The sequence below is a fragment of the Bactrocera tryoni genome, chromosome 3 (genome assembly GCF_016617805.1).
Source record: "Bactrocera tryoni isolate S06 chromosome 3, CSIRO_BtryS06_freeze2, whole genome shotgun sequence".
Taxonomy (NCBI): Eukaryota; Metazoa; Arthropoda; class Insecta; order Diptera; family Tephritidae; genus Bactrocera; species Bactrocera tryoni.
Window position 1 is genome coordinate 19,656,280 of NC_052501.1, and position 16,590 is coordinate 19,672,869.

At 34.2% G+C, this 16,590-nt stretch overlaps 3 protein-coding genes across 3 annotated transcripts; all 3 read right to left on the minus strand.

The window, feature by feature from the left end:
• Positions 1 to 1,471: 1,471 nt before the first annotated feature.
• On the minus strand, positions 1,472 to 1,863 carry LOC120770275 (chymotrypsin inhibitor-like). The gene is made up of 2 exons (XM_040097589.1): positions 1,748 to 1,863; positions 1,472 to 1,676 (listed from the first exon to the last, which is right to left on the minus strand). The coding sequence occupies exons 1-2, from the start codon at positions 1,821 to 1,823 to the stop codon at positions 1,495 to 1,497; spliced, it is 258 nt and encodes an 85-aa protein (XP_039953523.1). The 5' UTR covers positions 1,824 to 1,863; the 3' UTR covers positions 1,472 to 1,494.
• Positions 1,864 to 11,707: 9,844 nt separating this feature from the next.
• LOC120770268 (chymotrypsin inhibitor-like) lies at positions 11,708 to 12,166 on the minus strand. Its single transcript, XM_040097582.1, has 2 exons — positions 12,055 to 12,166; positions 11,708 to 11,993 (listed from the first exon to the last, which is right to left on the minus strand). The coding sequence occupies exons 1-2, from the start codon at positions 12,134 to 12,136 to the stop codon at positions 11,809 to 11,811; spliced, it is 267 nt and encodes an 88-aa protein (XP_039953516.1). The 5' UTR covers positions 12,137 to 12,166; the 3' UTR covers positions 11,708 to 11,808.
• Positions 12,167 to 13,475: 1,309 nt separating this feature from the next.
• Positions 13,476 to 14,077, minus strand: LOC120770272 (chymotrypsin inhibitor-like). Its single transcript, XM_040097585.1, has 2 exons — positions 13,896 to 14,077; positions 13,476 to 13,834 (listed from the first exon to the last, which is right to left on the minus strand). The coding sequence occupies exons 1-2, from the start codon at positions 13,975 to 13,977 to the stop codon at positions 13,656 to 13,658; spliced, it is 261 nt and encodes an 86-aa protein (XP_039953519.1). The 5' UTR covers positions 13,978 to 14,077; the 3' UTR covers positions 13,476 to 13,655.
• Positions 14,078 to 16,590: the final 2,513 nt, after the last annotated feature.

Genomic DNA, 16,590 nt, shown 5'->3' on the forward strand with positions numbered 1-16,590 from the left:
CAGAGAGCACACAAAAAAGTGACTTTTCGAAGATTTGACGGCATCTCAACAATGGCTTGCGGATTTTCCATCACTCCAAATAAGACAATTTTTTTCCCATTAACGCACTTATTCAACCAAAAGTGAGCTTCGTCACTGAACAATCTAGTGAAAATCGGGATCGGTGGCCATCTCGTTGTGGTCCCATTCACCGTGCGATGTGCTTGATGGTCGTTCAGCTTCAATTCCTGCACGAGTTGGATATTGTAAATCCGCAAACTAAGACCCTTCTGAAAAATCTTTCATAAAGCGGATGGTTACTGTTCCAATTGTTGGGCGCATGGCGAATGGATTCATTCGGGTCTTCTGCGATAAACAGGGTATCATAAGGAGTATCGTCTTTGATGCAACGTGGTATGAACCGATACATGATTTATGGTTATTCGAATTACTGATTCTGCTGGAAAATTATATCGACAGAATATTAGACGGAGTCATAATTTTGGCAATAAGTTCGCACAATTTTCAACCGTTGTTCCGGAGCAGACATACCTCAAAATGAAATGGCAAGACAAACTGAGTACAACTGTTGTCAAAAAGACTATCTCCGAAAAAAGGTTGACCTCATCGAAAACTAAATACATCCACGCCTAAAAAATAACTGTTGCTTAAAATTCTTCTAGGAAACGAAAACAGGAAATGAATTTTTAGTCAAGTGTTGTAGCCTTTCTCGGAACATGAATGTAGGCTTGCAATTATGAATTATTCCAGCATATTAACAGAGTTGTGAATTTTGAGAATATTTTGGTTCAATATCTGAACAACAGTTAGACATCACTTCATTTAAGCCCAATAAAATAATACCTACAAAAATTTATCCACGTTTTATTCAAAAAAAAAGTGTTAAGAACGCGAACGCTTTTGGTTGTGAAACGATACTTGATAAGTTTTCAAAACAAGGAGTGAGTGTAACAACTGAACAAATTGCCAGATATTGCATGCTTTTCTAACACTTCTTTTCGACCATCTTGAATTTGGACCTCAGTGGGTCTAGCAGAATAAGCTAATTCAATATATTTTCTAAATAGAAGCAAGCTTGACAAGGCAAAAAGAAAATACTTAGCCATAACTTACGATCACACATGAACTCATACTATTCTAAAAAAAATTCATTTGAGCTTTACACATAACTTCCGCTTCCGATAAGACATGACAAATAAACTGTTAATAGTGAACACCTCAATAAACTTCTTAAAGTATTCATTCACATGTATCGGAAATACAATATGACAACCACAATAACAAGAAAACATAATTCATGCTTCTATCTTAATCACCAGTTGTAAAATACATATATATTTTTAAGTATTAAGTATTCATAATAATTGCTTCACAGTAATTATTACAGCTGGCAGACAGCACAAAATTAAAACAGTGAAAATGCAACAATAAAAAAATAATAATTTTTTTTTTTTTTCAAAATATTGCATAATTATTCTCAACAACATTTATCACTTAGCAATCCTCTTGAAGCACACATTTGTTCTCTTTATTCAACACATAACCACTCTTACAACGACAACCAATGAAGCAGCGCAGTGAGCAGAAAGGAAGGCCTCCTACGCATCTCTTTGGGCAGACGTTGCCGCAGGTTGTGTATTCTTCATTTTCCCCACAGTCGGTAGAGGCTTTAAGGTCTAAGGAAACAAAGTAATATTAGGCTTCCACGGCTTCAACACTTTCACTACTTTATTTAATCGAAACTCACCTCCTTGTGGCTTCGCCGACACAAAACTAGCAATGCAAACAACGAGCAAAACCAGCACACAGAATTTTGTATTCATTTTAAAAACGAATCTGAAATTTAGTAGTTGATTGAACAAGTTAAGAAATACAATTGTTTAAGCGGTAGCTTCAACGTACTTGTATTTATTTAAAAATATTTAAACAGGCAAATTATTGACAGATAAGTTGGAATTATCTGCCAATTATTCATATATTATAATATAGTCATTATTCGAACATGTGCCATGCATTATCTTGGATTTTTCAGTGCTGCTTTTATCTTAACAATGGCTGATTTTGCGAGTTAGCACATTTTGAGTGTTCATTATTTTACAACAACAATAACGTTGTTATGACATAAGAATTCCCAAAATAATATTAAGAAATGCTGCCGAATCGATAGTTCGTAGCCGTATAAAAGCAGAGTCCGGTAATTTTTTTTCTTTTCTTACAGACGCCTACCAAATATGACTAGGATTGAAACGGCGAACGTTAAATAATTTGTTTTTCCAGATTTCTACAACCTTTTTTATGCCCGTTTGAAGTTTAATCTCCATGTGTCAATTAGTGTGTGTTAGGCAGCTGTTTGTTTTTGGCGCGAAAAGTTTGTCTGGCAATTTTTACAATGGTTAAAAACCCTTGAAATTTCGTATGTCCAATGTAATCACGGTTATGAAATCGTTGGAGATGTTATAGACGTGTTTTGGGGAGCCTCTGTTATCGCGAACATAAGTATTTGAGTAGTAAGTTAAACATTCAGTGAAAGTCATGGAGACAATAAAAGCTTGCCTCTTGCGAGTCTCTTAACAATTTCGGTTAATCAGGATAACATCGAAAAAATTTTATGAAACAGTACTTGAAAAATCAATTGCTGGCATCAGAGGTCTCAGAGGATCTCAACACATCTTCTTTATGGATTGACTCAACTTATATTTTGATATGTTTTGGTTAATATTTGGTTAATTTTGGTTAATGTTTGGTTATCTTGCGGTAAATATTTTTGTTAAATAATTTTGGGTAAATATTTTGGTTAATACTTTGGTTATTATTTTCGTTAATATTTTTGGTTCGCTGTTTTGGCTATGGAAACAGGCAATGTTACCAAAAGACCTGAATCATTTTAAAAAACGACCTAGAATCTTGAGAGGGAGTAACAACGCAGTTAGATCCATATACAATCATCAAACCCATCCAGTAGTAGGTGACGAGACTTGGATCTATAAATATGAACAGAAATCAGATTCAACAATCTTGGATCTATCGTTTCCAAAAATAATACCAAACCAAAAGATACGGAAAAGCACCCGAGCATCTTTCCACTTTGAGGCTTTAATAAAGTGTATAGAAAAATGATTTAAGCGTTAAGTTTTGTATTGGCTCAAGCCTATTTTTCAAGTGATTTTTTACTTTATGTTCATCAGTGAAACTTAATTAATTTTTTGTCAGTCAGTTAATAAATAACAAACCTGTTTATATTCGTCAACAAAAATTTGTGTCGTGTTTGTGCCTGAATTCATTCTCTGTTAATTACGAAAACCAAAAAAGATTACTATAGACCACACACCCTAATGTTTCTATATTTAACGCCCGCAATACGGAACTATACATATTTGCAATAATCATTTAACAAGAGTGCTTGGTTCCCTCTAATTAATTGTTTCGTACATAGCCAGGAAACACAACAAAATCAGTTGTATAGAAAACACAATTAAAGCAACTCCATATAATTTTAACATCATTTACTGAGATTTTTCTGATTTTCAAGGGTTTCACTGTTCAATGCCAATACCACATAGAAATTACAAATCATTCAAATTGAAAATATATGCGGACATACTCGACTACTGTATAACTCTCTCAATAGCACCTCGAAAATTGGTTACTTTTTGGTTTAATTAGCCGGTTAATCAGTTAATATGACGTTAATATGATTTTTTTTTATTATTTTTAATGGTTAGCAAAACATTTCATTCAAATAACCAATAAAAACAATAAAAAAACGACATAAAACAGATGTTCCGTTAAGAAATAATTAACACGTTAGGATTTCGAACAACAAAAGCAAAATCCGTTATGGAGAGCAATATACTTTTTAGATGCAATAATGTGGCTGGTAAGAGAGTGAATCAATTAAGAAGAGAATTAAGTAGAGAATACTTTAGTATTTAATATAGAGATTTGTACAAACGTACGAGTATTTTATCAAACCAGTTGATAAGCGTTTAAATAAACTGACATTTTTTTGTTAAATAACAGGCCTTTCAAAAATGTAGGCTGTTCATGAAAACAAAACTTAATCTTTTCGCAAAGCTGGCAAAAACTTGAACTCAAATGACATACATATGTAAACTATACAGTTATACTTATTTTTATAGAGTTACGCATACGTAATCGTGCGCTCGTGTTTATTATTGTTATTTTTGTACTTATCTCATATTGAAATTTGTTGCGATGATGCGCCCAATCGCTTATCTCCTTCCGACCATAGCTGATGCTGTGTTTTCATGCAAACACGGGTTTTTTATTTGATAACAGGAAAGATTACGTTGTTCCGAAAGCAAAGTGTGTCGCATGGCGGCCATATGGTTGATTAAATTCTGTGTCAAGTTCACATTTAGATTAGAATAATAATATTATTGTTTATTAAATAGAAAGAACTTTAGCTAAACTTTTGTTTTCCAAAGGCAATTACTACTACGGAAGGATTGACAATTACTTCTGAGAGTTCTGTGACAATTTGATAGAAAGCGCATCAAAAATGAGTGGCCAGAGAAAGTTTCGCAATTGGGTTAGCCTTTTCATCCTCTACTGACCGGCTTTTACCAGAAAGTGATTTAATAATCCCGTAGGACCGAAGTTGTTTAGATTTATATTTACCGTCTTAATACATTTGTTGTAAGCTCAGAACGCTTCGTCGATCTATGAAGTCCAGATGAACCACTTTTAGTAGTTTATGGGTAATGGTATGGTTTAATATGTGATCTATTCTAATGAGATCTATCGATTTTTTCTCCACCCTAAGACCTAACCATTTCTAGGTGTGGGATAATGGTAATGTGGACATAGCAAGAAGTATCTATATCGTGAAACTTTTTCAGCAAAATTAGATAACAAAATCACCGACTGACTACCAGACCACAGCAGTGTCTTCAAACGGAGATCACAGCAATTAAGGGAAGTGTTCTAGTTCTACAAAGAGGACGCTTACAGTAAGAAATTTATTTATACACACATATAACCAAGCAGCTCTCAGGGTTTAATGGAAAAAGGAATGTCTTGATCTATTAATGGATTTAATTTCTTATTATACGATAAACCTGTAATGGGTTCCAGTTCACAGTGATACTCTTGGTAATTGTGAAGCAGTAGAACTATCGAGAATTGGCACCGCCTTATAATTAGACTATAGATATTTAACACTAGAGATCCTATACAACGATTATTCCAGAAGCTGGCAAGATATATGAAATGAAATGAATGCAGAACCCTGTTTAGGAAAAGAATAACAGCTAGAGGTAGAGAGTTTCTTGGCGATGCCTCGAAAGTTGTCCATATAAAAAATTTTATACTGATTAACTTCATAAAGAGCACAGGGTGGTTCAGTTAGAACATAATATTAGTGCCGTTTTGAGATTTTAGTTCTTCTAATGGTTTCACAATGGGATTCCCAAAAGCCTGGACGCATCGTCAGACATCAACACTACCTGCCTTCCTGGCTTAGCAATTTGGGCTGGCGGAAGACTACACTAAAACAAGATTTTTAGACATAACTTAGCCTACCAAAAAATAATCTAGACAATATAATTTAAGAAAAATCTTTCCCAATATTTATAAATTTAGGACCATACTGAAAGAATTTATAGAAATACTATATTTGATTACAAATACCTCAACTTTCTCTATAACAGAGCTCACTTTTAAATTTGATTCTTAACTGCTTTATTTTAAGCACAAAATCACCCGCCTCTAATTTTGGCTTCATAATTTCAAATCTAAAACGAGTTTCAAATATTCTACAATTTTTACTTTTACTTCATAAAATTGTATATGAAAGTATAAAATAAAACTAAACTTTGCTTTGAAGAGAATATATTTCACAAGCAAGCAACAACAAAAGCGTCAAGAACACTGTTGACATAAATTAGTTAACTGCGAAATACGCCAAAAAGGAAAATAGTAAAAAAATAAAAATAATAAAAAAAAGATGCAAAAATCTAGAGCAAAGAAGGCGTTGTCTCGCTACAAAAGCTGGTAACAGTGCGACAATGAAGATAACAAAAACAACGACAGTAATAAGAGCTTTCAGTTGTCAAGTCAACGAGCAGCTGATGGCAAACGGCGATGACACATATTTTGACACTAATAAAAATAACAACAAAACAAAAAGCGAATTCACACACTCATAATCACAGATAGACAGCATGCGGCCATTGAATTATAAACGAAGCGGGAAAAATAATATTTTTGTTTTATTTAGTTGCTATTTCTGGGATGGAAACTTAGCTTTTTGCAACTAGATCAGTTGAATTGAAGAAGCTAGTGTTTCTTTGATTTTATTAAGTTGCAATATCTATATCTTTCAGCATCATTGTTCTGACCAATTCTTTCAAAGAAGGGCTAAATCAAAATTTTAATTTGATTATTTTAAAGCAAAAACTTCTAGGAAGGAGTAAGAAAAACTAAACAATACAAAAAAGTTCAATTTGCGTTCTTTTATTTGAATAAATCAACAAACGAATTAGAAATGGTTGAATATAGTTCAATTCTCAGATGCTGTTTGCATGTATATTTGAATAGTAGACCAGAATAGCGGTAAAATAACAAAGTAGTAAATAAAACTGGTCATACTTTTATAAGCACACTGTACGAGTCTCTGTTTGCTAGAGCGATTTTATTTATTTTGATGTCCAAAATGTTTCCCTAAAATGAGGAAAAGATTCAAAATTCAAATAGCTTCAAGTTTTAATTATTTTAGTGTTGGCAAGTTTAGTCTTTACTTAAAGCTTTAAACGAGTTTTTTTAGAAAACACTTTTTTCGTTCGTCGTTGCGATCGTCTCGCCTTCTCAAGTTCTAATCAATCCATTTATTCAAATAAACCGAAAATTTTAAATTTTTCATTTTAAAAAAAGTCGAAAAAGTTAAGGAATTTGTCTGTACGTCTGACCGTTTATCATTTTGTCTACTTGTTTAGTATATATAGTCTATATGTGAATTAGGGCATCAGTCTTAGGAATACCGATCGAAAATTTTGCAAACAAGTTTTTCTCGTCAATAAGCTGCTCATTTGTCGGAAACATCAATAGCGGACCACTATAGCATGTAACTGTCATACAAACTGAAAGATCGGAATTAATAGAATTATAGAAAACTTTTTCATTAGATGAAATATCTTCTAAAAATGTATGTAAAGAATCTTTTTATTTGCGAAGAGTATTATGGATTCAAAGCAATCGGAATTATTGTTAACGAAGGACGTAATCGGGCTACTGCAATGACATTAAGGGGTCAGTAGGGTAATCTTTAAAAAAATAATTTGTTTTTTGCATTTTCTGTTCCTTTATACCCTTAGAATTAATGTAGAAACCCACTTTACCATTGGAAGGTTTCGAAAAAGGCCCGAAAATAAAAATACCGCTCGACGGTCGGAGCGCTCGGAGTGTTCACTTCCAGATTCATAATTTTTTATAATTTATTGACAATGTTATGACAAAATTTATGTAAAAAAATATAGAAAAAAATGAGAAAAAAATCGTTAATTACTTTTTTTATTTCTCAACATTTTTTCACGATTCTAGTAGGGACGATAACCATTCTCTTCTCTTCCATCACTTTTAAGAAAAAAAGTCAAAAAAAAAAAAATTGTAAAATGTCAAAAAAACAGGCCAGATTACCCTAGTGGCCCCTTAAATGGACTAAACACTACATAAACTAAGATAAAAAAACGTAATTAGGGAAATTGCAGTAGCAAGGGACAAAAAATTTTGAAATAATGGGAGTGGCCATCTAACCCAAATTCACTGAAGACAAATCTTATAATAGCTACGGCACAATAGAAATTAATGAAATCAGATGAAAACCCCGCCCTCTCCCTATATAACATTTTTCCTGGAAACTAACAGCGCGATAACTAAACACGTCAGAGACACTACATTTTACACCCGAGATCCTATGGGAGGGCTAAGGAGACGAGCCTGACATCGCTCACATTAAAACCCCATATCTCAGGACCAACTACACCGATATCGCCAAATTTGATATATAATATTATCTTGACTTTCTTATGTTTCCCGTGCGAAAATGAGCGAAATGATACAACTAAACCCACTTCCCACTTAACACGAACATTTTGTCAGAAAAATCGATGAATCAGTGAGATACTATGTTATTGAAATTAGGAGCAAATCATTTCCTGATAACCATGCCTGTTTGTAAAAAATGGGTTGAATCGGATGAAGGCTTCTTTTAGCCGCTATTTACCTAATACAATGATTTTTGAACTTCCGATTTACTTTATATTGCATATGTGTAAGACGGTACAAAAGATCACAGGTTGCAGTGCAAAAGCTCAATTCATTTCTTCGCCCAATTTTTTATCTTAGAGAAAACGAGAGAGAGTGTTTTACCAATATCAATATATATTTATGCCATATATTGGTTATGGTAAGTGAACCTTAATGAAACTCAGTGAGATTATTATTCATATGTTGCATGTTAATAGTATGTGCTATTTCTAAAAAGAAATAAAATCAGGTCAATACATCCCTTATACACCATTTCCTTAATATATAGTACATTTTTCAAACTTTCGGTTGGTTGTACATGCGAATTAACCCCACATACAGTGATTTTCGTTATTCTGAAGAACATTTCGTTCAGTACGTTATTTGTATATTTATAAAATTTCTTGAAAATAGTTGGGCAATGTCCCGTCTCTTCTCATTCCCTAAATAGAGCATATATAGTATATTGATTTCCGACTTTTTACTTGATATTAAACAGTACAGGATGGTGACAATGTGTGACATTTTAATGTAAGTTTCCTTCAAAATTATTGCTGCTAAATATAAGGTTGTCAAATATAACCTTTCCGCTTTGCTCCTTATCCAATGTTTTATAAAAAGTGTTACAGTGATCGGATTTAGTTCAAATATCTATTCCATCTAGACGGCAACTTCATAATACCCCTCTCTAGCGGATTTGCCTTTAACGAAGAAAAACTTTAAAATAGTGTGAATTTCGGCGTTAGTGAACTCCATGTTTACACGTTTATAACCATCATGTATAACATTCCCAGATATGAGCTCTGTAGCGCTTTATACATAGCCACGAAATTCAAAAGACAAAAAGGCGGAAGGGAGATATTTGGCAATCTAATACAAAGCACTTCGATCCTCTGGCTGTCATTTTCCATATCCACTCCACATCTAAAATATAACCTTTTGATTGTTGTGTAAATTTCGTTGATCGGGTTACAATATATTAGTAAAACTAAGTGCGTGCAAGACCTTCAATATAAGTTAGTAAGATACAAAATAACCATTAAGGGGCTATACGGGTTTCTTCCAACAACAATTTTTTTCGAGAAAAACGCGTTTAAAGACGGTGCACTTTGCCTAGCTAACCTCGAATGCACTAGTTCTTAAGGCTGTATCTCCGAAACTATTACTCGGATCAACTTGAAAATTTAGAACAATATTCTAGAGGTTTTGTAGAATATAAGATAATAAAAAAATTATATTACTTGCAACCCGTAAACCCATGTAACCCCTTAACGATGTCGACGTCGAATAATGAATGACAAATTATTTCGCAACTTTTTTTTAATATAAAATTTTTTCAACAGCTGAAGATGGCTTTGATCGAAGTTGCAAGAATATAAAATTTTCAATTATACCTAAAGTTAGCACTCCCAAAAAGTAAAACAAATATATCAATTATATTTGCTTATTCATAAACCAAAAATGCTCGAAATTCGGGGGACTCTAGATTAGAATACCTCAATTCATCTCATTACGGTAAAGACTTCGTCTTAAATCTCAGTTAAATTACCGCAAGTTCAATCTCATGAAAGCATTATTATTCGCATATTTACAATAATAATAAAAAAAAAAACTTTTGTTATTTTACTTTGAGAACAAAATATATAATTGTAGAAACAATTAAAAAGTTCAAAATAATTTTCACACCCATTGACAAGACTATATGATTAAATCCCTTTCGTGTGATTTACAATGCAAAATGGAAAATGTAATTCACAGAAGCTCAACAACTATAACGCCCACTTAAAATTTATTTATAGTTATAATTATTTGCTTAATTGCACATTTTGTTCATAATTCGACAATAAAGCAGTAGATAATTCATACGAAGCTAACCACAAGTATGTGATTTAAAACAACTTAATTGAGACAAAACATGATTTAATGACCTGTTAAACAATCAGAGCTGCCAACGAAAAAAGTGAAAGCATTTCTCAAAAAAGGTAGAGGTGTTTAAAAATCAAACGACGCATTTAATCTACATTGTGATTTGTCAGTTATCGCCTATTGAAAGTTTTGCGACGAAGTACTCAATCGCTTATCTGCTCCAGACCATAGCTGATGCTGTTTTTATGACCTAATGGGTTTTTCGCTGATAGCGGAGGAGATAACGTTAGTGCGAGAGTTACTTCTATCGCATTACGATCATATGCTTGATTATATTCTGAATCAAGATCATATTTAGACTGGGACTAGAACTATTTGGGTATTATTATTAAATGGGCGATACATGTTTAGGCATTTGGAACCAGCAATTTAATAACAATTATTTTTGAGTACCCTAGTTTTCTGGGTAAATGAAGGTGATTAAAAAGCTTAACTTTGAAATTCTCTCCTCCTTTAATTACATCCCTGAAAACTTGGATCTAATGTCACAGAGGCTGCTCATGATAGCTGTTTTCTACTCCCATACCTACAAGAGATATGTAGGCGGGGAGAAGTCGCTGGAGAAGATGCGCATTCAGCTTTTCGGAGCTAGGATGGAAAGTTGGTGGGGAAGTCTTCTGTTAGCAGCTCTACCTCAAACTTAACTTTAAGCTACCGCATCATTGTAGTAATTTTAGGCAGAAGTGACTGCGATTAAAGTATCCTTAGACAGCAGAGCGGCGATATTAGCGTGGAGCTGGCAAACTGTGCGACCGCAAGATCCTTTTACACTAGACACTAGTATAGAACACTCTTCTGAACTACTTGTCCTTAGTAAAGTTCCTCATAGACACTTTTTCCTCAATTGTTGAGCCCTTGCAAGACCGAAATCGAAATACCTCAGTAGTCGTGCATTCGGCGAATCAGGTGGCATAGCATGGCCATCTCATCCATTCTTGATGGGTTCGAAGCTCTTTTTGGATTTACAAAATAAGGAGTTCTTTGATCAATTTTATAGGAGTACTGGGTAACGGATGATTGCTATAAGCTGTCCGAGTGAGATTCCTATTAGAATCCACAATTTAACCTATCCTTTGCCGGGTTTTCCAAAAACTTAAAACTGTAGAGTAATTTCTTTCGTGAAACAAGTAGTGCTACGCGAATAAGCTAAGAAGGCTTAGTTAAAAAAATTCATTGATGAACAAATTTGTGTTTTTGGAAACCAGTAAATATCTCTTAAAAACTAACTTGCGGACAGGAAGGTGTACTACTAAACTTGCTACATTTAATAAATAATTACTTTTATAAATTTAATAGCCACATTTACATAACATATCAGGATGATATACTGTGTAGCTGTTGTTTAGTAATTTTAGAGAGGACTTGTTAGAAAATGGACTAATTCAGAAAATAGAACATCGCTATGTAATTTCTTTGGAGTCTCCAGATGTATACCACAATTACGAAAAATTATGAGACAAAACCTCCTATTCTCCTTTTTTCTAAATGGTAAAAATCTATTCTAAAACCAGCGAAGTTAACTTTTAGTTTGACAACTTCATTTGCTTATTTCAAATAATAATCACAGAATGTCTCCAGAAAAAGATGATAAGGATAGCGCCGCGTCTTTCACTTTGATTAACATTCACTTCTCGTCACGCATTCGCCAAAATCGTTCAGCAAATATCCGGAATTGCACTGGCAGCCGGCGACGCATACTGCTGAGCAAGGTGTGGGCTCCGAAGGATTAGGATCATCACTGCATTTGGGCCGACAATCGATGCCGCATGGGGTATACTGTGCATTTGGGCCGCAAGCAATGCCTGAAAGCACACAAATACGTATTTAATTCTACACAGTGTGATATAACTATCCGACACTCACCTGGACCCTCTGGTTGTGCTATTGACATAGCCACAAAGGATGCACAAACTATGAGGAAAATAAAGCAGATATTGTTGCGCATATTGAAAGTCTGAAGTATATAGAAATCACGTTCGAAAAGCTAAGTAATACTACTTTTACTGCGGTGGTGAGGTGGCTCTTTTATATTGGCGCCCTAATTGCATCCAGTTGCTGTATGTGATGCATCTTAATTAATTGTTAATATGTGAGCACGATATTGACATTTGTGAGGAGTTATTTGTTCAGCGTTATTAGATACGACAATATATGACTACCTTTAATTATTTATACCCTGAATAGGGTAGATGAAGTTTGCCATGATGTTTGAACACACAGAAGGAAACATCGGAAACCTTATAAAATAAATGTCATAGCGAGACAAACTGAGTAGATTAAGTCATGTCCATCTGTGTGTCAGTCAGTTCGCAAATACGAGAACTAGTACTTCAAGAAGCTGCCCATTTGTCAGTACCATTATAGAAAATGAATTAAGATTATATGTGTGAAATTTTTCTATTTGACGAGATTTCACAGAATTTGGCATGGATTATTATCTAAGGCAACAGTTCAATTTTCGAATAAATTGTTCAGTTTGGATAACTAATAACAGAATCAAATATCTGTAAGGAATCTTTTGTATTTGTAAAGGGTATTACTAAAAGCTTCCGTGCAACCTAAGTTAACATTTTATCTTTTAATTAATTAGCCAATTTTTTAATATGTCCGTTTAAGACTGTTGGACAGGTACACTTGAAAGCACAGAGGCAACGAGCGATCCATTGTTTTAACATTGTCTCATAAAATATAGTAGATTGCAAATATGTACCATTTTGGTAGACCTCTTTTTGCCATTTTTCCGCAAGAGACATTATTCCATCAGTGAAAAACTTCTATCACTGTAAATCGATATTTCGAAATTTCCAGAACCAGAAGAAGCGAGCGAACAATTGTTGTGCTACACGAACTGATACAGCATCGCCTCCGTAAACTTCACAAATTTCATTGGTGGCTTGCGTGGCATTCTTCCGTTTTTTATACAAAAATTTCAAAATATAACGATTTTCTTTATTATTTATCATTTTTGAACAGCTGTAATTTTTTTTCAACTTTCCCGAATTTAATTTTTTTAATCGGTTAAATGAAGCTTCAAATCTCACCTTTCCAACAAATTATTGAATTAACATTTGAATAGTTTTTCTCTTATTTTGAAATACTGAAAAACTGAATGGCTTTTGGAGAGTTTAGAGAGGATTTGTGTGAAACACTCGTTAACTATTTGGGAAATTAGACTATTAGAGTGAAACTAGTCTGACATCTCATGTACTCTATTATCAAGAAAAGATTAGAGGCAAAACTTCGACACTTCTGTTTTCAGTTAAATTCGATTCAAAAGCACGTAGTTGAAGTGTAGTTTGGCAATTTTAGTAGTTGTTAATTTTTTTATATTTGAAACATGGAGTTATATACATCCATCAAAACCACCTTTTATAATTAAAATGATAAAATATGAAAATCTTCTTTTTTAACATAACTTTACGGATAGCGCTGTATGTTATTGTATCTAAGAATCTAAATTTTGATTAACATTCACTCCTCCTCACACATTGGCCAGCATTGTTCAGCACATATCCGGAATTGCACTGGCAGCCGGCGACGCATACTGCTATGCAAGCTGTGGACTCCGCAGGATTATCACTGCATCTGGGCGGACAAGCGGTGCCGCATGAGGTATACTGTGCATTTGGGCCGCATGAAGCGCCTGAAAGCACATAAATATGTATTTAATTTTACATAGAGTGATATAATATTCCGACACTCACCCGAATCCTGCGGTCGTGCTAGTGCCATAGCCGTAAAAGATGCAAAAATCATGAGGAAAATAAAGCAGATCTTGTTGTCCATTTTAGAAATCGGTAGTAAATTGGAATTACGTTTGAAAAGCGCTGTAGTACTACATTGCTTGTGGCGGTTAGAGCCTCTTTTATATCTGAATTGCTTCGAGTTGTTGCAAGTAATGCGCAATTTATGTAAATATATAAATTAAGTGTTTATGTGTGAGCGCAGTATTGACATTTGTGAGAAGTTATTCGTTCGGGCCTGTTCGATACGGCCATATATGATTAACTTTTATTTGGTTTGTGATTTAGTTGTCATTTAGTGTAGCTTTTGTCAATTTATGAAGCGACTGTATATACATAAGTACTCATGCACTCGCTTAATAAATTGAATACTTATCGGAGAAACAATAACTTTAGCTCTTTATATGTTTAAGCATAATATCTGCCTAAGGTTGGTACGCTTAACTATTTATTCGTGGCTTGCTTTTAAAGAGACTCAAATAATTCCCAAAGCAATCTCAATCCGATTCTCTACTAATTTGAAAATGCCTTTCAAAGCGATACTGAGACCTTTCTCTTTTGACACTAAGGGTTCCGCTGAAATCCTACGTGATCTGCCAAATTAATGCATGAAAATCCTAACTCAGAAAATCAATTTGATATAAAGCGCCCAGATTTCCATCTGGGAATATTATATCTTGAAGGGTTTTGATGATATGTATGATTAGTTTGATATTGTTCGCGTTTATAATGTAAAAATGGAATCTTACTCAACGCCGAAATTCACGGATATCTTTGCGCAGTCTTCCCTTCGTTAAAAGCAAATCCGCCAGAGGGTGACGCAAGCAGCCGTTTAGATGTAAAGCCAGATTATCGAACGAAACGGCGTATATTTGAACTAAATCCGACTACTCGTAACACTTTATAAAGTACTGATGTGAGTGATAAAATAGCGGGTGATATTTGATAAACCTTTTATTTAGCAGCACACTTTTGAAGGATCTTTCATTGAAAATGTCAAGCACTACTGTCACCTATCCTGCACTGTTTTAATGTCAGGTAAAAAGTCGGAAATCACTGTATGTGGGGTTAATTTATATGTAAAACCAACCGAAAGCTCTGGTGTGCTATATATTAAGTAAAATGGTGGCATAGGGATGTATTTGCTGACCCGATTTTAGCATTCATTTTATATCAATAGCAATACACCACTAACACGCCACAGTACACACAATAGTCAAGTTTACTGAATTCTCTACTAGATACACTCAATTCTCATTGCATTTAGTGTGTAAATGGCGACTACAGAAGCTCTGCCTTCTTATCCGATCTCAACCGCATTTTCTTTTACAAACAGGCATGCCAGGTTATCAGGGAAACGATTTGCTCCTAATTTGGCCAACATAGTATCTCACTGATTCATCGATTTCTTTCTGACAAACATGTTCGAAAGTTATAAGGGAAGGGCGCGTTAGTATTCCGATTTCCGCCCATTTCTCGCACGTGGAAACATGTAAGAAAGTCAAGGATAATATTGAGTATATCAAATTCCCAGGGATATCGGTGTAGCTGGACCTCGAGCTATGGTCAATGTGTGAGCGATGTCAATGCTGGTCTCCCTTTAGCCCACCCATGGATCCTCGCGTAAAATGCAGTGTCTCTGGAGCATGCGTCTAGTTATCAGCCGTTAGGCTCCATGGAAAACTGTTGTATAGGGAGAGGCGGGGCTGCTAATCATGATTCTCACTAATTTTACTGTGCAGCAGAAAGCTATTATAAGATTTGTCTTCAGTGAATTTCGGGTTAGATGCCCACTCCCATTATTTCGAAAATTTTTTTGTCCCTTTGCTACTGCAATTTCCCTAATTACGTTTTTTTATCTTAGTTTATGTAGTGTTTAGTCCATTTAAGGGGCCACTAGGTAATCTGGCCTGTTTTTTTGATATTTTACAATGAATTTTTTCTCTTTAAAAGTGATAGAAAAGAAGAGAATGGTTATCGTCCTTGATGACCGAAAAAAATGTTGAGGGAAAATAAAAAGTGGTAATTAATGTTTTTTCTAATTTTTTCCATGTTTTTTTATATAACTTTTGCTGGCACATTGCTGGCTAAATTATAAAAAATTATGAATCTGTAGATGTGAATTGAGCCTCCAGAATGTCAGAGCTGGTATTTATTTCTTGGCCTTTGAACTCCTCCAATGGTGGAAGTGGGTTTCACATTAATTCTAAGGGTATAAAGGGAACAGGAAATGCAAAAAATTTGTTCTTTTAAGATTTCACTCACTGACTCTTTAATGTCACTGTAGTAGTCCAGATTTACAACCTTTGTTAATGTGTTGTCCTGATTGCTTTGAATCCATAATACTCTTCGCAAATAAATAAGATTCTTTAGCATACATTTTTAGAAGATATTTCATCTAATGAAAAAGTTTTCTATAATTCCCATTAATTCCGATCTTCAGCCTTGTATGATGTGTCATATGCTAGCAGTGGTCTTCGCTTTGAAGGATACTCTGATAAATGAGTGAAATGTATTGATGAGGAAAACTTGTTTGAAAAATTTCTGATCGGTATTCCCAAGATCAATATCCTAATCTACATATAGACTATATATATCTAAAATAAGCATACAAATTGATAAACGTATTTGACGTACAGACAAATTCCTTTAATCC

What these genes read in the sequence shown, in the direction of transcription:
- LOC120770275 (XM_040097589.1), bottom strand. Translation starts at nt 1,823, where the DNA reads ATGAATACAAAATTCTGTGTGCTGGTTTTGCTCGTTGTTTGCATTGCT. An exon ending in GTCGGCGAAGCCACAAGGAG is followed by an intron (nt 1,677 to 1,747) that starts GTGAGTTTCGAT and finishes TTGTTTCCTTAG; the next exon opens with ACCTTAAAGCCTCTACCGAC.
- LOC120770272 (XM_040097585.1), bottom strand. Translation starts at nt 13,977, where the DNA reads ATGGACAACAAGATCTGCTTTATTTTCCTCATGATTTTTGCATCTTTT. An exon ending in AGCACGACCGCAGGATTCGG is followed by an intron (nt 13,835 to 13,895) that starts GTGAGTGTCGGA and finishes ATGTGCTTTCAG; the next exon opens with GCGCTTCATGCGGCCCAAAT.
- LOC120770268 (XM_040097582.1), bottom strand. Translation starts at nt 12,136, where the DNA reads ATGCGCAACAATATCTGCTTTATTTTCCTCATAGTTTGTGCATCCTTT. An exon ending in AGCACAACCAGAGGGTCCAG is followed by an intron (nt 11,994 to 12,054) that starts GTGAGTGTCGGA and finishes GTGTGCTTTCAG; the next exon opens with GCATTGCTTGCGGCCCAAAT.